This window comes from Curcuma longa, chromosome 12 (assembly GCF_044706935.1).
Source record: "Curcuma longa cultivar G26 ecotype Majalengka, Jawa Barat chromosome 12, ITB_CL_G26_1.1, whole genome shotgun sequence".
Taxonomy (NCBI): Eukaryota; Viridiplantae; Streptophyta; class Magnoliopsida; order Zingiberales; family Zingiberaceae; genus Curcuma; species Curcuma longa.
In genome coordinates, this window is record NC_133872.1 from 2400754 (window position 1) to 2423363 (window position 22610).

At 36.8% G+C, this 22610-nt stretch overlaps 3 protein-coding genes across 3 annotated transcripts; 1 reads left to right on the forward strand and 2 right to left on the reverse strand.

Moving 5' to 3' along the window:
• Window positions 1–313: 313 nt before the first annotated feature.
• On the forward strand, window positions 314–1411 carry LOC141842633 (NAC domain-containing protein 43-like). Its single transcript, XM_074730681.1, has 3 exons — window positions 314–485; window positions 555–817; window positions 895–1411. The coding sequence occupies exons 1-3, from the start codon at window positions 314–316 to the stop codon at window positions 1408–1410; spliced, it is 951 nt and encodes a 316-aa protein (XP_074586782.1). The 3' UTR covers window position 1411.
• Window positions 1412–2610: 1199 nt separating this feature from the next.
• LOC141843660 (putative lysophospholipase BODYGUARD 3) lies at window positions 2611–5365 on the reverse strand. Its single transcript, XM_074731716.1, has 4 exons — window positions 5200–5365; window positions 4471–5162; window positions 4185–4384; window positions 2611–2932 (listed from the first exon to the last, which is right to left on the reverse strand). Exons 1-4 carry the CDS (start codon window positions 5363–5365, stop codon window positions 2611–2613), a joined length of 1380 nt encoding a protein of 459 aa, XP_074587817.1.
• Window positions 5366–15311: 9946 nt separating this feature from the next.
• On the reverse strand, window positions 15312–21966 carry LOC141843008 (uncharacterized). The gene is made up of 10 exons (XM_074731020.1): window positions 21692–21966; window positions 20048–20088; window positions 19073–19150; window positions 17746–17770; window positions 17617–17649; window positions 17320–17441; window positions 17089–17219; window positions 16721–16944; window positions 15803–16044; window positions 15312–15602 (listed from the first exon to the last, which is right to left on the reverse strand). The coding sequence occupies exons 2-10, from the start codon at window positions 20048–20050 to the stop codon at window positions 15510–15512; spliced, it is 951 nt and encodes a 316-aa protein (XP_074587121.1). The 5' UTR covers window positions 20051–20088; window positions 21692–21966; the 3' UTR covers window positions 15312–15509.
• Window positions 21967–22610: the final 644 nt, after the last annotated feature.

Below are 22610 nucleotides of genomic sequence, written 5' to 3' on the forward strand. Positions count from 1 at the left end.
GCTGTCACTCATCATGCCTTCCGATATGTTGCCTCACTCCCTTGAGCTTGCATTACTGTCGCACGCTCACGTGTTCCATCGTCGCGCAGGTTTCGCCTGAGTGGTGGGTGGTTTGGCTTCTCTCTGAACTAACCCCACCTCCAACCACAGAGTACACTACCTATCTTGATCGAAAAATGGACTATTGAGCATTAATTAACTCATTTACCTCTTTTTAATTATATCCCTGTGGATTCGATCACTATATATATACATGTATATGCAACTCTCTCCTCTGCTCACCACTCCAACAAAGTGAATTAGTTAGTTGAAGATGAGCATCACTGTGAACGGGCAGTCCTGCGTGCCGCCCGGATTCCGCTTCCATCCCACAGAGGAGGAGCTCCTCAATTATTACCTGAGAAAGAAGGTGTCGTGTGAGAAGATCGACCTCGATGTCATCCGCGACATCGACCTCAACAAGCTCGAGCCATGGGACATTCAAGGTATGTACATGTATATTGATGCAGTAATTTATAGATGTATGCAACTAATTCGATGAGAATGAAATGAAGAGGAATGCAAGATTGGAACGACGCCGCAGAACGACTGGTACTTCTTCAGCCACAAGGACAAGAAGTATCCGACCGGAACGCGGACCAATAGAGCGACGGCGGCCGGATTCTGGAAGGCTACAGGACGCGACAAGGTCATCTACGCCGGCGTCGGTCGGATCGGGATGAGGAAGACGTTGGTGTTCTACAAAGGTCGCGCACCCCACGGCCAGAAGTCCGAGTGGATCATACACGAATACAGACTCGACGATCATTTGATCAACGTACGACGACGTCAGATTAGTATTTTGTATTTAAAAAAATTGGGAGAGAAGTTTTTATGATCTTGTTGATTCATTAGACGGCGTCTGGAGAACCGGCGGCAAACCAAGAAGACGGTTGGGTGATCTGCCGAGTGTTCAAGAAGAAGAGCGTCGGCAGCGGCGGCGGCGGCCAGCAGAAGAGCTTCGACGGCGATAGCAGCGAAGGCGCACTGCGCCAGATCCTGCACTACATGGGCAGATCCTGCAAGGAAGAGTCATCGACGACGACGAGCGAAGCCATGAAGCTTCCGGCTCTGCAGAGTCCGACTCCGGCGGCGACGACCCTTCCGTGGCTAATCCCTGACGATGACTGCGCCAGCCATCAAATTATGGTTCACGAGGCTGAGCCTCCCGCCGGCATCGCCAACTACGGCGCCGGCGGATGGTCTACTCTCGACCGGTTCATTGCATCGGAACTGGATCACGTTAGCCAAATCCCCTATTTCGACCAGGACACTGCTGGTTTAAGTGCTTTACTGTGCTCGCCTCCTCCAACCTTCTTCGCCATGGATTACCACCAGCTTCAGATTGGCGACGTGTCACTGCAAAATTAAGCGAAACTGGGAACAGAGTGTGAGTTTTGTTAGTTGGAGTGGCGTTGTCAGTGAGCCTGGATCACGCAGCGCTTGTTACCCACCGTTACATAATCGATATATAAAGGATGTCATTAGATCTTACAAAAGCATAAAAAGGAATATTATTAGAAAAAGATAACGAAATATTTCCCCGAAACAATTATCTGACGTGTAGTTTTATTTTTCCAAATAAGCTCCAATACTAAAATATTTTTTTCTCAAAAAACACTTGTCGATATTTTCTTAGTAACAATCTTAAATTTGATATTGCGAAGTAACTTATAAATCAATTCATATATATTTTAAAAATTGGTTAACTAATGGAGTGTGGTGTGGATTGGAATAATTTATTCCCAGGGGCAAAAAGTTAACGATACCAGCTCCCAACTTTTGTGGTGCTGATGGAGAGAGTAATTAATGTTTTTGGTCTTGACTTGAAGGCAAAATTAAGGAAATAGAGTTGGTTGGTACGGTGCTTGCTATGATGTCTGCTCGATTCGACACGAAATTGGAAGAATGAGAATGACATGGTATCGATTTCAGGATATAGCTGAGTTGGTTACAATGCAACAGATTTGTAGAAAAGGGCAATGGTTCGAATCCTAAGTAATACTCTTCTGCGTCGTGATCAACTACAATTTCTCGATTTACTTTCTCATACATATGGTCGTGGGACCGATCGTGTGGGGCCGCTAACCGCTAAAGTGGTAGATTTCACCTCTTTACATAAGAGAATGACATGGTATCGCTTGCGATCCATGCATCAGTATTTAGTTTGAATATTGAAACGAATCATGCTTGATCAAAATTAGTGTTCTTATTCAAATCGAATAGAAAAATTCAAATCATTCAAAAAGTGGTCGTTGATCGATACCTTATAAGACACTGCAGTAGGCTTGGTAAGACTCATCAAGCTGTAGATCTAATGGACCATTTGAAGATTTCCATTATTTGTCAACATTGACTAGAAGTTGATGGATCAATCAAATGGTCGATCATAGATTTTTACTCAATCTAGTCATCAAATCTTGCATTACTTTCTTTATTGTATTAACTTTTCACGCACTGAATTTACTAGCAGAGCAAGCCCCAAGTATCCTATACAATACAAGGATCCTCAGAAATCGGAATCCAGACAATATTTAACTGCTTGCTTCATCCTTCTCTTCGATGGATTCATTAGCTATTATCCCTCCAAATCTGCTCCAGCTCTCGGGCTAAGGCCCTCTGCTGGCCGACGAGGATGGTGACGTGGTCCTTCTTCTGGAAGACCTTGACGCGGGCGCGGGGGACTTTGGCCGCCAGGTCGTAGCTGCACTCCACCGGGAGGAGCTCGTCGCCGTCGCCGTGGAAGACGCGGACGTCGCAGCTCAGCTTCTCCCGCACCGTCTCCAGGTACCTCTCCATCCTCTCCGCGCTCGCGAAGAGGACGTTGTGCAGCGTGTGCCACGCCGCGTTGTGCGTGTGGCTCATGAACACCTCCACCATGAACATCCGAATCCTAAGAACATTCACAATGTTGCATCGCTCAGTACATGCACTGCTCAGATATCAAAACGCCATTAATTATGCCCCTGTTAATGATATTTAATTTGATAACTGACACCGATTTGCCTACTCATTCTTTCCAGGACAACAATTCAAAGGACTCAATCAACACTTATGTATTTATTCCATAAAATTTGGTTACAGGATTGTCAACGGCGTCACATAAAAGAACTTAACTAATTTTATGACGAGTCAACATGTCACTGAACTCCGTGTAGATACATACATTCCGATATAAATATGTTGTTTTGAATTAATATTCGATCTGACTAGCTCGTTTATTTTGGTCTGTGAGAATTAATGGAATACATTAAATACGAGGAACGATATTTTGCCTAGTCACCACCCGAAGGCACAATCTCACTTGCTTCAGGTTCCAGTTGCGTCCGTTATCCTTCAATGCAGGTGCCCAATTCCCCCGCAACTCTAGCCAATAGTCTAACGTGACCGCTACTAGATGTGGCTTCTTGTCACGTGCGTTAGGAAATCATTAAACAGTGTATATATATATATATAAATTATATTATATATGAAAAAGTAAATCGAAAAATTACAGTTGTTTACAACGGAAGAGGATATTGCTCGGCGTTCAAATTTTTATCTTCTTTGTAAGTTTACTCTTGTAATCAATTCAATTATGCCCGAGGAGCAAATGTAAAGTTACTCTATTCTATATACTGACCACTTTCATGAATCATCATCACAGCTGCTGATTTAAAATGTTTTTTTAATAATACTATTAAATAAAGAAATGGCTTAGATTGATCAGTTAAGCGATCTTAAATCAAGAAATCGAAATCAATCCAATCAAGATCAAATGATCACGGTCTGCATGGCTCATTATCACTCGCTATCGAATTGACTGTATAGATGCATCAGAGGTGCTGATGCCTGATCTAACTGTGGGTTTATGTGGTTGACGTGAGTTGGAGCATGAATGCAATTTCAGAAATAATGAAAGAAAATGCTGTGTGTGGATTTCTTTTGCTATATAGCGTTTTGTTTTGGCAAAGAAAAAAGAATTTGATTACTGGAGATGAAAGCTAGCGTTGTTCTTATCGATTCCTTTATGGTTGGGTGAGGGAGTTTAATTGGGTGTTCATGGATCTGCCCCATCCATGAATGAGTTCAATAATTGCATGTTGAAGGAGGAAGATGATGATGAAGAGAATATAATGTGAAAGGTAATTATTTGAAAAAATTACCGGTTTCGAGTGAAGAATTTGAGGAGGAAGTCCCAAATCCTGTGGTTCTTACAGATGAGCAGGCAAATTGTCCTGCTCACGTGCTCATACCAGCAGGCCATGGAAGCGCCGAAGACGATCGCCGGCCACACCCGCCGCGGCGCCACTCGCCGCATTACGAACTGCGTCGGCTCCTCCCCCCTCGGCACTGGAAAGTATGGCTGTCCGCATTGGATAGATTATATAGCGAATACAGAATTAATTTAGAAGAAATGCTTGATTGGTTGGTTAATTGACGGTTGCTCACCGGCGAGAGCAAGGTGAGGGACTTGACAGCGTTGGGGTGGCGGACGGCGAGGGCGAGCGCGATGATGCAACCGAGGGAGTGGGCGACAATGTGGAAAGATTTGACGTCGTGGACCTGCAGGACCGACTTCTCGATCATGTCGACGTGCTCACGCAGCGTGTAGAGGGAGTCCGCCGGCTTGGGGCTCCGGCCGAATCCGAGCAGGTCCACGGCGAAGAGCCGGTGGCGAGACCGCGTTTCCTCGGTGAACTCCTGGAACACCGTCTCGGCCCACAACGTGGAGGACGAAATGAAGCCATGGATGAACAGCACGTCGGTGGACGTCGTCCCTGGCCTGCCGTCTCCGGGCCCATCGGCGTGGACGTAGAGCCGGGAGTCTCCGACGACAGGGGAGGAAGAACGGCTCCACGAGTTGCAGACTTTGCAATCGCAGTCGGACCATCGTGGGATGGACTGCAGCAGCCGCTTCCGCCGGCCGTAAATTTTCCCCCGGAGCACCTCCATCACGTTGGCGCTGACGGCGAAGGAGGCGGCAGGTTGCGCGGGAGACTTAACCGACGTGCCGGTGCTGGCGGCGACTGCGGCGGCGGCCTTACGGGAGAATTCAGCGACGCGGGATGGGCGACAGTAGAGCGTGTCGGAGACGTCCTCGAGCTGGAGCTTGGTGGAGCAGAGGCTGACCACCTTGGGACCTCTGCTGGCAGACAAGAGGCAAGCTACCTCTTCCACCGGCCCCGGCGGTTGGGACCATGCTCTTGTCGTAAGAGCTGCAGCAGTAGCAGGGCTTCCACTCGGCCTCTATGGCATAATCTATGAGCTTGTAAACGAGGCACAGGACGATGTCGAGCACGTCGAGGAAGCAGAAGACAAAGAAGCCGACGACAGAGTTGAGCATCTCTCCGGCGCGAGCGAGCAACGACCGATCACCACCACACTTGCCGCCGCCCTCCATATCACTCCCCGCGCCGCCTGCTGCCAAATCTTTAGTAGCAATGTGGCTTGCAGAGCAAGGGAAAGAAAGAACTAACGAAGAGTAGTGATCCAATGCTGAATGGCAGCCATCGCAAGGGGTGTATTTAAAAGGAACTGCAACGTGCAATCGATCGACTCAGGGATTTATTTTTTTTTTATGTTTTTTTTTTATTTAACAAAGAAGGGTTAAGAATAGTTAGGAGGTTGAATGTTGATGTTTCCGAGAGGGATTGATTAATGGGAGCGAGAAAACAGAATTGATGGATGGATATATTCATTTAATGTTCTTCAGGGTCTGTTGGGCAAGTGAGGTGGGTGGTGGTTGAATACCGCGTTTCACGTCGCCCTCCCTCTTGTTCGTGGTTTTCATGCAATTTGGCCCGGGCCTTTTCCTCTTTTAATTTACACTTTCGCATTTTACTCTAGATCGAGTTCGACTCGAGTTAGCCTGGCTGATCAGTTATATATGGCCGTCACAAAGTACTTCCTTTCCCTTAATTTTACTCTTTCGAGTTTTCTTTCTTTTTCTTCTTCCCTTCGTCTTTCTAAAGATATATAATTTTGATATTATTTTAAGTTTACAAGAGCGTGGTTTGAAGGTTAATTCATGATCTAGTTCAGTAAAGAAAAAAATAAATCAATATTTCAATATATAATTTTCCTATTCAAATTGACAAATTTAAATTATTAGTTCAATGAGCACCCTACGCTAATTGAGATAAGAGTCACTAATATTGCATTCTAATCTATTAAGCATAATTCTATTATATAAATTTACTGTTGATTAGGTACATAAATAGTTTAGTGCATGATGAATTGGGCAATATTAATGATGCCTTTAGTGTGCATCTTGTTATACTTATTCTCAAAGCACATGTTTTGTGAGAAAGTCATACAGTGATTATTACTTAGATTTTTTGAAGATTAATGTGTAATTAATAAGATATTGTTTTATTATTGATGTGTTTCACATGTAAGATAATTTTCATTTAGACTAGGAGTGATATAATTAAATTAAATTCATATTCGATAGACCAATTGAACTTTACTTTGTAGTATTGATAGGATGACCTATATATGTTTTGTTGGGATACAATTAAATCAAAGTCCTACATTGAAAATATATGGAAAAGATCATGGATTTATAAGATGAAAGATATCTCCATTGGTATGAGACATTTTGGATAAAGTCCAAGAATAAAACGGAAAGCTCTCAGTAGGGGGAGTCTGGATTCATGAGGAGAATAGTAGGGGGAGTGGACCATGAGGAGAATGGTAGGGGGGCTTTTAAGGGGATCTGGACCCGGACCATGAGGAGAATGGTAGGGGGCTCTGTAGGGGGAGACAATCGGACCATCCATTGTGAAGAGATTTTGATTCCATCGGTACTAACATGTTTGCTAGCTCGGGAGGAGGTTATCGCAATTGATTAGTAAGAGAATCATATAACATCACCATTTTAATGATCATTAAATTGTTTTCAACACCCAACCAAATCATTTACTCTTTTTTCACTATCTTTTCGTCTAACGCTATAAACTTCTTGATTATTTTTTCGTTTGACATTATAAACATTACTAATACCATATAATATATGATTTTTAAAAGGTATTGGATAAAATGCCTAAGTTTAGATATCACACAAACAATGTGTGAATTCAAACTATATGAATTTCAAATTTCATATTAGTCTCTTTTAAGTGAATGATCATAAGAGTATAAGGTGAAGTCGTTGAGTTAATGATGTTGGAAGGTTGAAGTAGAGGTGGTCACTAAAGACTTATCCATCGAGTTTAGTAAGCGAATCACTTAATTTGTGGGGGCTTTGGTTAGTGAGTCATTACTTGAGGTCGTGGGGGCGCCTATTCGAGTGCTTGTCAGTGGTAAGTTATTGTAAACTATAAGGATAGGAACACTAAACATAGAATACTAATTTTTTGACTTTTCATATCTATTGATTGAATATTTTGATTTCATGATTTCAAATGGTAGTGTTACTTTTTGTAAGATCCGTGCAAATTAGAGGAGGGTGAATAACTCTTGATTGTTACTCGTTTGTGCAGTGGAAAACATGACTCAAACATGATGCCACATGCACAACTCTGAAATTTTACTTGGTATTCGATCATCTCATAAGACAACTAATCCAAGGTCTACTCCAAACAATCTCCCACCACTTTAATCTTCTTTTTATAGAATATCTTTCGAAGATGAAGAAACCTCTTACTATAAATTCTTACAAGAACACAACAATAAAAATAAGATATAAAGACAAAAGAAATCGAAAATGATTTTGCAATGAAGATCTTGCTTTAGATACTTTCTTGTAGCTTGAAAATGTTTCTTATTGATCCGAAAATCCATCAACACTTCGCTTCAGAATCTTTAAGAACCGACTTCTTCAAATCTCCATGAAACCTCTTTTCTAGGTTGCATTTGGGCTAATTTCCGCTTGACAATCGATTTCTATCGAATCCAACCGTTTAAACCTACAGAATGACTCTTTTTTACTTGACCAATCGATTGATGAGCCATACACTTGCTTCCAGTCGAATTGGTTAATCGATTTCGAAGCATTCTGTTCGCTACTACAGTGTTATTAATCGATTGACTACAATAACAAAAGTATTGTAGTAGAAAATCCTAAACCCGATTACTGTAGCAAATCCTAAAGTTATTGTAGCAATCCCAATTTTCGAGATTTAGGTTTGTAGCAAACCTTAGCTACTACAACAGAAACCTTAATTACTGTAGTAAATCCTAAAAATACCTTAAACCTCAATTTCAAAATTTAGAATCTATCGATTCAATCGACTAATACTCATGTTTCAACTTTACTAAGGTTGAATTCTCATCTTGCTTAGTATCCGATTGACCTTAACTTATCAAGACTTTCTTTGCTCAGCATCTAGTCAATCTTGACATGTCGAGACTTCTTGTTACCTAGCATCTGATCAACCTTGACCTGTCAGAATTTCATTGTTGCTTGATATTCAGTTAACCTCAACCTTGACATGTCAGAACTTTATCGTTGCTTGATATTCAGTTAACCTTGACATGTTGAGACTTCCTTATTACCTAGCATTCAGTCAACCTTAACCTGTTAGTCTGATCCTCTATAATCCACTTGGACTTAATTTCTTATGCCAAGTGTCCGATCCTTCATGCCCCACTTGGACTTCACTTTTCATACTAAGTATCCGGTCTTCAATGACCCACTTAAACTTCATTTCTCATGCCAACTCCCTGTTGGATTTTCAAACATCAAGTTTTCTGTCAACCGTGACCCACTTGGACTTTCGTCTTGTCAACTCTCCGTTGGACTTCCAATCACTAAGTATTCGTCGATCAACTGTGATCCACTTAGATTTTTCTCTTGCCAACTCCATATTAGACTTCCAATCACTAAGTGCCCAGTTAACCATAACCTACTTGAATTTTCCTTTCACATGTCAAGTGTCCGATCAACCGTGACCCATTTAAACTTTCGTCATCTTCAATCACCAAATATTTGGTCAACCTTGACCCACTTAGACTTTTCTCTTCTTGTCAAGTATCCGATCAATTTGACCTACTTGACATTTTACTCGACCATTTAACATATTGATTAAATTAAACATTGAAACCTAACTCAAGTCAACTCGAGCTTGGTCAACTTGGTCAATCTTGACTAAAGAACGATTGCACCAATAACTTTGTTGATCTCAAGTAAAACCATTTACTATGAAGATTAATTATAAACCAACCCAATGCAACTAAAGATAATAATGAATACGATGGACTTGGGAGGCAACACACTCGGATTCCACACTGATCAAATGGGTATTACAGATCTGAGACCTTATCCTTGCTACTACTAGGCCGACAATAGGTGCTATACAAAGGTTGGCAGATTGGTTGGAATAGGATGGAGTAGTGGTCAGGGCATATGACTTCTTTAGGCGTCCTAATCCTAAAAGCCATAAGTGCGGATGGTATGGAAGCTTTACATATAACCTAACTATGCAATTACACTCTAGATGCTAGCTCAGACATGACTGCCCGCAAGAGACAAGAAGGAATATTTGGAGGATCGATGTTGTGTATTCTGTAGGTGAGAGATTGAGACACAAGAGCACATATTCTTTAAGTGCCCTCCTATAACTTTATTATGGAGGAGGATCAGAGAGAGTGACTGAGGCAGGAGATATCTACCTATCAACAGATGTTATGTGTTTTTAGATGTTTCTTTAGAGCGAGGAGGCCTAATCTTGACTAAAGTCAGGCATCTTGTAATGTTGACTTTGATACACTTTGTATGAAAAATTAGGAACAATAGTAAGTGTACAAATCCATTTTTATCAGACGTTGGAAGTACATGTTCTCTGATATGATATTATATTAGTATAAGACACTACTAATCTTTAGGTATTGTACTCTAAAACCAAAATTAAAAGAGAAGGAAATAATGATTTGGCCAAAAATATGAAATCTAAATCAATGGGCTTGCCCATTCACTCAAGGTAATTAAAAAAATCATATGGCGACCAATCCAGATGTCCAGCATCCTTTGATTGCGTTCCTCATTTGAAAAAAAATTCTTATAAATATACTGTAGCTGGGGATTAAAGTTTGCTTACAGATTGGGTTAATTTATACTGCCAATGAAGCTGTCAAGTAATAATGTATTGAGCTGGAATCAATACTTCCATTGAATTAAACATAAAAAAAACAATAAATGAGGCCAAGGTTTGAAGTTATTGGTTAAAAAAAGTTAAACCAAAAATTCCGGAAAGATGTAAAGTGACTTCTCATCTAATTCATAGTCGGCTATTAAATCCATTCATAAATTTAGATTAGATAGTTAGATTTTTTTAAAAAAAAAAATGCAGTAGTGATAATTCCAACAAACTGCACTAAACTCCAGTCTTTTTCTCTTTTAATAAGAAGCTGACTTCTTTTAGTGAAGTCGTACTAAATTAATTAATGTTCGCAATGTGAGAGGAAGTTGTATGAACCAACAAGCTAGAATTATATTCCGCCCATTAAAGTATGAGGATATTTTTCGTTTGTCTCACAAAGTTTTTTATCTTAATTCTCTGGAGTCATATTTGCAATCTAACACTTAATTAAGAGGATTGATTTAAAAGGGCAGTCCCATTACAATAAAATCACTATTATGCAACGAATTTTACTAAAATATTCATCGCAAATTAATTTGCGACTAAAATATTATCGTCGCAAAATTTATACAAGAAAAAAAATCAAAATTCATTGTAAAGTTTTGTGACAAATCTCTTAATCATAGACCCTCTTTTCATTTACAATGTATCAGTCAATTGCTAACTCTATATCAATTGACTAATACACAATTTTCTATCACTCTTATGGTCAAAATATACCTAAATTTATTTTTCTCATTTCACGAGTACCTCATGCAAGATGAACCTCATGTTCCCTAGACTTTTATATTTAGAGATTTCTCATCTTTGGGTCTTCGTCTACCCTTGCATTTGATCCCACAATCTGCTTGGGCTTTATCTTTTTGCTAAGAATCCGATCCTCGATCTTCTTGTGTTAGGACCTTGCAAGTTAGAGGGAATGAATAACTCCAATTGCTTTGTCGTCAAGAATGTGTGCTCGTCGTTTGAGTGTGCAATGGAAACCTTGAATCAAACTTGACACCACAGGCACAACACAATCGATTTTACTGGTTCGCCACCTTCGAAGGCGACTACGTTTAAGTCCCACTATTAATGATTATCCCACTATTCTTCTCCTTCTCGGATACCTTCCGAAGACGGAGAAATCTCTTACAATAAATTTCTTACAAGAACACAACAACAAAATAATATACAAAGATAATAAAATTGAAAATGACTTTACAATGAAGAACTTAACCATAAGTTGACGTGGCCCATGATCCTAACAAGGACCCCTCCATAATCACCGTATCTAACAACTAACAGACGAATAGTTGAAGCATTAAATTATGATTATCAATAAAAATACCAAAACGGTCTTAATTTTTTTTTAAAAAGATCATGGGCACGATCTTTATTTTTTTCCTTTAATCCTTCATCAATAAATACTCAAGCATATACTTCATTTAGAGAAAACAAGTGCCTCTCTAATTGTTTTTTTCTTTTATGATCTACTCTACTACATTTCCAATGCCTTAAGCATTAAAATGGCCTAGCCAAAAATAACTTCCAACATGTGCTCTTGTGCGTGTAGATAGTTCAGCTGAGCAGCATCAATATCCCTACTTTAGCATGTGATCCATCCTTATCTCACTGTGCTTTCGATAACAATAACCTTCACTCATGTAAAAAGGCAAGAAGATGAGGATTTAATCAAGAATATAATTCTCCAAACATACAAGGTGGTCGCTATAGTGATACACTATGATCGATATATATCTAACTCCCATCTCAAATTGGACACGCTTTCACATAACTGGACTACACAATATTAGATCTACAAGTTTAATTGAAGGGATACATGTTCCACTTTCAGATACACTATGATCGATATATATATATATCTAACTCCCATTTCAAATTGGACACGCTTTCACATGATTGGACTACACAATATTAGATCTACAAGCTAGTTTAATTGAAGGGATACATGTTCCACTTTCTAGTGCATCTACTGTTCCCATGTTAGCCGCCAGTAGGTGCGCTTTAAATGTTTTCGTGTATCTCAATTCAATTCAATTGGTAGAGTTACGTTGAAAATCTAGATTATATAATTTTGAAGTTGATCAATTTAATTTTATAAAAGTTTTTCATCAATTAATAGGATAATTTTGAAAAATATTCATGTTGAGATCATCGATAGCCGATCTTTATTATCAACCCATTGCTCTAGGACATCATGTTCCATCTAAGATATTAGAATCAAAGGTTGCAATATAACTGCTCTGCCAAGTGATAGTCTGATCCATTCAAATAATTATACTTTGTATTATTTCTCATAATTTTTTCTGCCAAATAAAATAACCAAATTAGACTTTTCTTGTGTGTTTTTTCCGTCTGGTTAATTTATAAAGTTTTGAACTGATATAGTTTTTGATTGTTTAGATAGAGTGACTACATAGTTACTTAACTAAGCTTTAATTAAAGCATCAAGACACACATTGGATATCAAGATTCTTTAAATTAGACAGTGATTGAGATAGAGGTGATTGAATGATCTTAAATGTTGAAACAAAATACTATTAATTAGAACATGTTAGAATATAGGTCGGTTACGTTTCGAGGTAGAGCATGTTTGAACAATCGTTTGACATAAAGGTCGGTCACTATTTGAGCTAGACCGCAATTGAATTATGCTCTTAATTCATGAATTGACCACTGCGCAATATGGAGAGCGATTGAGTGGATCTTATTCGGTTATTATTAACTTTTTCTTTTAAAAAAAAGTTAAGAAAAAAGAATTTTGAGTGCGGAATGTTATCGACTGAGAGAAGATAAATTTTTATTTTCATTCCTCGTTAATTTTAATAAAGATGTCAAATTGGACGAGTTGCTCAATCAAAGCTTCCTCTTGCGTAAACGCAAGCTAAGTTAAACAAGCATGAAACTCATGGTAGAGAATGTGCTTTCTTGAAAGTGCTTCGCTCAATTACTCAATTGATATAAAACAATAAAATATTCGAGTGGTCACACTTTATCCGGCATCTAAATACATTTTTGTTTTTATCTAAAACTCTTATATTCTCGTTTCTATTCTTTTTATTTCATTCTTTAATCTCCAATTTTGTCTTACTCTTTTAAAATTTAGATATTTTATTATTAATTTGTAATATCTCACCAACTCTTTTGTAATATCTCACCAAGTGGAATATAATAGTGGGATCGATTATATGAATCTTTCTTATATCTTTCTTATTATCATTGGACTCTAAACCCTTGCAAATAAATAGAATTCAATAGTTAGTGAATACTCACTAATTTGGCATATCAAATTGATCTTCTTGAATTAGATATTAACAATCAATTTCAAAGGGCACCAAACAACCTAAGATCAAGAAGGGTTGAATAAGGTAATGTTATCCTCCGTAGTGGTCAACTGTAACTTTTCAATTTACTTTCTTATAGATGATCATAAAGACCATGTGAAATTACTTGGGTGGCGGATTCCACCTTTGTTAAAGAAGAGTTGGGCAATAACAATGACCATGAAAATACTAAAGGCGTTGAAGAACGATACTAACGTTAAAAAAAACAAAAATTTTCAGATCTTCTTACTTAACAGACAACTTTACCCATCATGTCTAAATCTTAATCGTACTCAAACATTTACTAAAGGATCATCCCAATTTAATACCCAAATGAGGTAAACTTGCTAAAAGATTTTTTTTATTTTCCTTTGGTATAAAGTATTTTTATTTTAAAAATATTTTCAATAATTTTCCTTTTTTTTTTTTTACTTTCTAGTTTCCTTCCAATGCATTAAACCAGCCCTGGCCAACTTCAAATTGGGCCATCCAGACCAAACATGTCTGATCGAATGGCACCTCAACATGCTACAGGCAATTGCGTGTTGGCCCATGTGTTCATAAGTTTTGTCTCCATGCGTCTTTTATTCTTCATTCATGGTCTACCCGTTACAACATATACAGTGGCCCGCACGGATAGTTTTTATTGGAGATTATCATTAATAATTTTACTTATCTATTTAAGATTATCGATGATAATCTTATTTGATCCATGTTATCAATAATTCTCAAATTATCATTGATGCTTGTCACTTCATTTTTCATCAGCAATTTAAGAACCAAGCCCGGAATCAGATTATCTCTAATTTTTTAAATTTTTATCGATTCCAAAATTATCGCCGTTGTTCCTTCCCGCAAAAGACTCATCGAGGGCCGAAGGTGACAAGCGACGTCGGAAGACGAAGTGGCAGCCGACACCAAAAGGTTCGACGAAGGTTGAAAGTGGCCATCGACGCTAAAAGACTCGACAAGAACAAAGAAGTTCACAAGCAACAACAATAGCACCAAAAGACTTAGTGGGCGACAACGATAAATACGCAACAGGTGACAGGACACGAACGTAAAGGTTCGAATCCTGGCGAAGGGTTACGACGTTCACAAGCAACAACAATAACACCTCAGCATAGCTGAGTTGGTTACGACGCAGCAGATTTGCAGAAGAGAGGTAAGGGTTTGAATCCTGGTGAAGCTAGATAATACTCTCCTGCGTCGTGACTAACTGTAATTTCTCGATTTACTTTTTCACAGATGATTGTGGGACCGACCATGTGGGGCTGCTAAGGAGGCAGATTCCACCTTTTGCAAAAGAGATGATTTATTTAAAAATATTAATTTTTTTTAAATTTAAAATTTTAATTAAAACTTTAATCAATTACATAAATCAACTTCTAATTATAATTGAGATAAATTAAATAGATATAATTTAAAATCCAATAAAATTATCTAAAAAATTTTAAAATAATAAAATTTTTTAAAATATCATCTAAATTTATTTATTTATATATCATTAATAATAATAATAATAATATAATTATTTTATTTTATTAATCAATCCTAACAATTCTTTATATTAAATTATACATTAAAATCTTCAAATAAATAAAATTTTATTTTATTATTTAAATTGAATCAAATAATATTAAATTATATTTTATTTTTCATAACTTAATTATGTATTTATTTGATAATCACATAATTAAAATCCTGATAATCTTAATCAAATGCACCCTTAATGTTTTAATCTTTGCTTAAATATTTCAAGAAAAATTCTATATATTGAAAAGATAAAATAAAACAGCTACATTAGTTATAAAAAATGGCGATTCAATAAGATCGTGATTCCTGATCTCATCTGATGATTGACTTAGCACGCTACCTTAGATTGTCTTTTTCTGCAGCGAACTGCAGAATAACATGCACAAAGATATAATATATGCGGTACTGAAAACCCAATTTAACCAGATGGAAAGGATATCCGAAACAACTCTTTAGGTCATAAATTTAGACTTTTAGACAGCAGTATTTTTCGAGTAAGAGATAGTTTATAAATACTTTTTAACACTGTAGGGCAGGTACTTGGTTAACGTTTGAGTGAATATTTCTTCCCAGTAAACGGCTGGAACTTCGGTTCTTCTTTCTTTGCGGGTTCTTCTTTTGTTTCCTTGGGGGCAACCTACAAAAGAATTTACATAGATTTGAATACAACCTATTATGAATCGGGACTTGAATTTTAACCTAGCATGGTTAATCAATAGAATGAAGGACCAAGCAATTAGCACATCTTAGTAGCAAAATTAGCTCCAAGTTGCTTTTATTTTTTTTTCCGTCAAATAACTTTGTAAATTGTAGTAGTAAAAGAAACTAGTATCGTACCTTCTGTGCTTCCCTTGGAGCACGGTTTGCATTTGAACCAAAAACAAGCTTCCCTTTAGCTTGGCGGGAAATACTGGCCTCAGAAATGGATGGCGATATTATAGTATCAGACGTTTTGTCTGTCATCCGTGAACCAGTGCATGGAGGATTATCCTTTCCTGGCTTGCCATCCAACCTTCTTCCAACGCCAGCAAATGCAGTAAATTTTCTTTCAACTTCAGCATCATTTTGTGGATCATGAACTGAAAAATTATATTAATTTAGGAAATAAAAACAAAAGATTTTAGTGAAAAGTATGCTAAATGCATATCAACTGAGGTATATTCAACATGATTGACATATAGGACAAGGCAATCTCTATGTATTTCAGTACTTCCATATTCCTTGCCAATGTCAAATGTCTATTCCAACATCCTCATTGAGGTACATTAGCATTTATCATATAACCCTATCTTCTGAATATTTGTATTCGTAAGCAACATTGATCTTATACCTTGATAAGATAGTCGGCCATATAGCCCTATTCGATTTCCTTTGAGAAGTCAAACATATAACAAGAGGCAGTCTACAAATCTATAATATTTTAACCCAAGTATCATTAGTGAATAAAGAGCCCAAAGTATATATGAGAAATTATTAACTCTTTGGAAGATGGGAAATTCTTAAGCATTGTCCTATTTCAAGTATATACATTCCAAGGTGTCATTAGCTAAATTATAAACGCCTTGATACAAGTGCTTTTGCCAATAATTAATCATAGTACAGCTAAAATTAAGTTTGAACTCGAAGCACAAAAGTTGAAGAATAAAACAAACAGATAAAAATTTGTAGGAAATTAGTGTATGTTCAATTGGAAGAAGGTAAAAATATATATATAAAAAAGATAAATGAAAAAAAATAAATAGCTTGAATGCAAACCTTGTTCCACTGCTTTGCTTGCAGGTACAGAAGCTTGTGGACGCTCTGGTTCTTTATAATCAAGAGGAGGAGCAAAATCAACCTCACAGTCTGTCTCAATAATGCTAATTGCAGAAGAGGGCTTTGTTTCGATTATATCTATGTAATATTTCTTATTGTTGTATGCTACCATTATACTGCCACCAGTGGTCAAACAAGAGAAGTTTCTTAAAGTTGTTTCCAAGCTGCAACAACTCAAAAGGAAAATTTTAGTTACCTTGAATGTTCGCGAGTAATATGAAGGAATTGATTTGTGCAGCCCATTAAATGAATCAAGGAAAAATAACAAACAGAAAATATACTTATACGAAAAGCAAGAGATTTAGTACATGGCCTTGGGGTTTGAGATATCCAAGAAGTCTTTTGTGTGAGGCTGCAGCTTCACATATGTACCCTTTGGAAGGGTTGCATTTTTTACACGGACAGGAGCTCCTTCTTCCAGAAGTAAATTTTGCATCATCTGAAGGATGAGAAGAAAGTAATCATAAAACCTTATCCAAAAGACAAGAAAAAGGAACATGCAGATAAACATACAAAAGAAATTCAAGGTTGTAGCCTACCCAATATGGCATATATATCATTCCTTCTTCTGCTATGAACTCTAGAACACCACAGTGTGAAACACTCTGTGTTGCAACATTGTACAACTCAAATAACATAGGGTAATCAATGTGTAGAGAAGCTGTCAAGTACATAAAAACATCAACGATAAAGTGAATCAATAAGTTAGTGACCAAATAATAGACCTAGAATCTAAATTATTGTAAGCCAGTATGAATTTCAATCTAATGTTGCTATAGAATGAAAATGGATATAGTGGAGAAAAATAACTACAGTGCAACCATTTTCCAACTTACCAAGACGGTCAAGAGCAGAGGGTGGCATTATGACTGAAAGAATCACAGCAAATCAAGTTAAAGAGGGCTAAAATGTATATACAAGAAAACCACAATATCAAAATAAAGATTAAGGAACAAATTGCTTACTTTTATCTCCCATCTCCAGTTGAGGCTGCATAGATAGAAAGAAACACTCTTAAAAGAAAATTTTAAACAAATCATAAAAAAGATTATTTGTTTTAAGTAAGGTCTACTGGTCAGAGACTTGACTAACTGTAAGGTAGTATATTATTTGATTGCATGATCCTATACTTAGGATCTTGTAATACCATGGCCAAAATTATCCTAAACAATCCAAATCACTTGGTTGGGATTCCGTGAATCTAGGATTTTTTCTAGGTAGGACAGAGTCATGAAGTAATGGAATATGCTTGCAATCAAACAGAAACTTTAAAACTTGAATTTTGATATATTCTGAAGACATTCATGAGAAGTGAATCCACATAGGAAATAATGATATGCGAGGAGGCACTCCTAATAGATGACTTTAGTGAACTCCACTGATTTGCAGGTTGATTGTATGATTGATGTGGTATATCACTGGATCAATGTACTTTCAGGAATCCATTGCCGTTCAGCTTTGTGTGGCTGAAGGTTTAGTTCTCACAAAGACAAAGAAGGAAAACAAACACTTGAGCAAATGTAAATCATAAGCACTAATACAAAAACTAACAAGCAATGAGTCCTAACTATTCGGGACAAGCTATGTGGATATTGTGCTGCCATTCATCTCCATGTAAGGTTGAACCACTACTAGCCTATAAGCAGCATGCCAAATAGAAAATTGGAAAGATAACTATATACATTTATGATTACAATGTGATAAGTCATGTATCTCATACTTAATTGGATTGATTTTATCCTTCTCAGTAAGTGTGCATGAAAGCAAGGTCTTCAGCTTTTGTATTTTGAAACTTGGAAAGTTTATTGGAAAGGATTTGAATTATACTACTTTTTTCTTTCATAAGATTTTCTGTTGATACGTGGCAATGGCTTGTAATACCACCTCCAACAAGTTCCATTTTGGTCATCCAAAAGTAGCATATGTAACTTCATTTCTTCGTTCTTGAGCACTATATGGCTAAATATTAATTTGGGAAATAAGCATTAACTAGGAAAAGAAGCAATTGCATTAAGAAAGACAAACAAAAAAAAAACAGTGATTAATACATGTATCATATCGTTGCATGTTTACTAGAGCAAAGAAGGTCAAAGGACAATTATTAGCAGCTATCTTGTAACTTTATTATCCAACAACACAAATTGATGCAGTTCATTATACCATCAGTTTGTGCTTATCCAAATCACTTATGGTAACTGGTAAACTGGCATTGAATTCTTATCAAATATTGTGCTTAGTATAGCAACCGATATATGCAAACAGTCATCAATTGAAGAGAGAAGAATTCCAAACCTTATCAATGAATGAAGCTGGATAGCAACGGTATGTCTGCTCAAATGAATTCCCATGGTAATTATATTCTCCAAAAAACTGAAACAAAAATAATAGAACCATTAAGCATATAATATAGAGAACCAATCAACTGACATGAAAGAAAATATTAAAGGCCTTCCTTATCAAATATATATATGAATGAGAGAAACACAAATTTAAAGGAGCAGAAATATTATTGTAGTAGTCATGAAAAAGTGACGTACCAAGCTGAAGTGTTTTCTTAGATGTAGATGCAGTGCAGTAAGATTAAAAAGATAAAATAGGCCTCTTGCCCAAAAGTCTACCTTTTCATTTTTCATCTTTGCTATATTAATTCTTTGTGTGTTGTTTCAAACTACATGATGTTCTTCCACAAAATATGATTGATCATATCATAATCTTCTCAAATTCTCCCTTTTGGAAAGTGATACTATGATTACACAATACTCCGGATGTTTCTTCCAATTTTAATCCATAGAGTCAGCCTAAATTAATAGACAACATTGAATTAGGGTTTAAAGGACTATATTGTGTTGCTTGGTACAATCCATTCCACAATGCATACATAAGACACAAATTTGGGTCCCTCATAGAGTCAGCCTGAATTAACTTTCTAAAGCAAACCTCTAAATGGAGCACCTATGGACAACAAGATGAAATTTGAACACATAAATATAAATATGAATATTTGCATAGCAGCCCTAGCACTTCAGGTAGAAGTATCAACTGGCAATCAGTCAATGAACATATAGATTCTCTCTCCCATTCTTACACAGAAGAATGTAAAATAAATAATTAACACATTTTTGGAAATGAAAATTCTGTTATTGAAATGCCCAATTTACATAATTTCATTGACAAGAGGTCTAGTAACTTATAAAGGTATGATGAAATAATTTGTTAAAATAGACATTCAGTAAATTCAAAAGCTTTTAAAACAGTAAAATAGCATACCATCTTGCACCCAGCTCGAAGCACTTGGCCCTTCAGACAACCTAGTAGAAATCAAATAATCAGTGTGATCTGCAAAGAAAAGTTCTCAATGCTACATCGAACAAATGTGAGTTAAAGGGATGGTGCTTTGAAAGGAATCTTGGTGCTAGTCTTCAGTAATATATAAAAAACTTTGTAGAACAGGAACATGTTCATAACTGGTAACTTCATCTATGATAAATACAACTATAGTGTTCCAAGTCAGACAACTTCAATCTGGATTGGCTGATTTAGATTGAAATATGCCTTTGTAGTGCAATTTTTTTCCCTGAGAAATCAGTAACTAGAAGAATGAAACTGAATTTGAACAAACGATCATCAACTATAGTGGAAATCTAATGAAATCAGAGGAAAATCAAGAGAGAATAGGCTGAATGATCCCATTTGTTATAAATCAGTGAAGATCAGCAGTAGGGGAAAGGAAAAGAAGACAGGGATTTAAAAAGAAGAGAAAGGGAAAGAGAGAGAGAGAGAGGGGATAGGAGAGACTGCCAGTGGTAAACTGTGAAAATAATGCTGTACGTCGAAGGGTGGAGAATTCATGGCGTGCGTGAGGGGCAAAGTACCAGAGAGGGGTATATATATATATATATATATAATTATTAGCAGAAAACACATAAGACTAGTAGGTACCGAAGTTGTTCATGGACAAAAAACAGGAAACCTTTACCTTTATTCCTCTCCTAAATCTAACACAGACTACGTAGAGCACGGACTAAGCTACAAGCACAATAGAAGTGAGACTCAGACTGAAGTATAAACAAAGTGCCAGAAATAGCTTCTAGAAATTTACTATTGGACTTCACTAATTGCTGTAGTATTTTTCTTGAACCATTTATCTTCAGTAATTTAGGTTGAAAAAGAAATAGAAAAAGTACAAGGCTTGAAATTTAACATCATTCAACAAGTTAACAATCTAGAAACTTTTCGAAGTGTAATCATGAACGATTACAGCAAGTATAGCATATAATTCTTATTAGGAGCATCAAAAAAATAACTAATGACTCACCATATACTAGGCCATAAAGGATGTTAACTGATCATAAGTTTAGTTTAGGCACTAATTAGTTTCATCAGAGTCAGTTGGGCAGGGTTAAGCTAACCAGTTGAGACTACAGTTAACCTCGTATCAGAAAGATGATCATCTGATTGTGATTTCTCATTGCTATTTTCCTTTTTTCAAAACTATAGTCTATAGACTACTAGTTATAGAAACAATAATAAGCTTCTAGGCAATTAGGATTCATCAGTGACAAATCATTCATTCTAAAAGTCACATCAACATGCAATCAACTAATGACAAGCGATAGGACATAGATGCAACAAGCCAATCCAACGAGTTATGGGGAAAGATAAATGGAATGTTAGAAACCATAAAAGTTCAAAGAGAAAAATAGTAACCAAAATAAAAACATACACATCGGGATCACAATCAGTTGTGATGTTGAGATTCAAACTAGATTTGCCAAACCGAACAAAAAGTAAGAAAACGCATAAAATTATAAAAACCTAGAAAAAACAAATTCCAAAACCTAGCTCCCTCCAACACCAACAACAACGAAAGAGAAAGAACAACGAAAACAGAAAGGCGAACGAAGATCGGACCTGATAGCTGCCGAGTCCTGGTCAGCAGCAAGCGAAGCGAGGGCGAGGCTCAATGCAGTTCGTTGAGTGCCCAGTCGAGATCGTGAAGAATCAGCCTCGAACCAAACAAATGTGCACCAGCGTAGGATCGAAGGAACAAGGATCTCTTCCTTCGTCCGCAGAAGTGGATTGGGAAATTCCCTAGTGGAATTGCGTCGCCTTGTTTGTTGATAGAACTTAGCAGGGACGGGTCGATTTGGACGGAGCCGAACGGGGATTGGAATAGGCGTAGCCCTCGATCGCGTAAACGCGACGCAAGTAAAAGTATTTCTAACCTGCTTAAGGTTACGAATCTATATCAACATTTACTAATGTTGAATTTTTGTAAAATAAAAAAAAACTAATGTAATTCTAATTGAAATTTCATATTCTTATGAATCTAATATAAAACTTTTATTATTTTAATAAATCGATATTTTACTAAATTCGCATACTGACTTTTACTGATAGGTAAATCACATATTATATATTCATATTTACTAAATCATATATATCTCTTTTCTAAAATACTCGTCTATATGTATACACGTTTACCTAACACATCTGAAATACTGATGCACATTTTAAATTTTAAAAAATAAATCACCTTATAATGAGTTTTAAAAGCACTATTTCTCTTTCTAAAATAATCAAAACATTTTAAAACCTCACACCGAACTAAATATAAGATAAATCAAGATTGAAAGACATGATCCGAAACATGAAAGAAGCTATTCACATTAGGCCTAGAAAAAAATATCAATTCTGTTAGGATTCATATGAGATAGAAGGGGTGAATAATTTCGATCGAGTCTTCTCAATTGTGCAGTGGAAACTTGAAGCAAACTCAATGGCACGACACAAATACATCGATTTTACTTGGTTCATCATCTCCTAACAC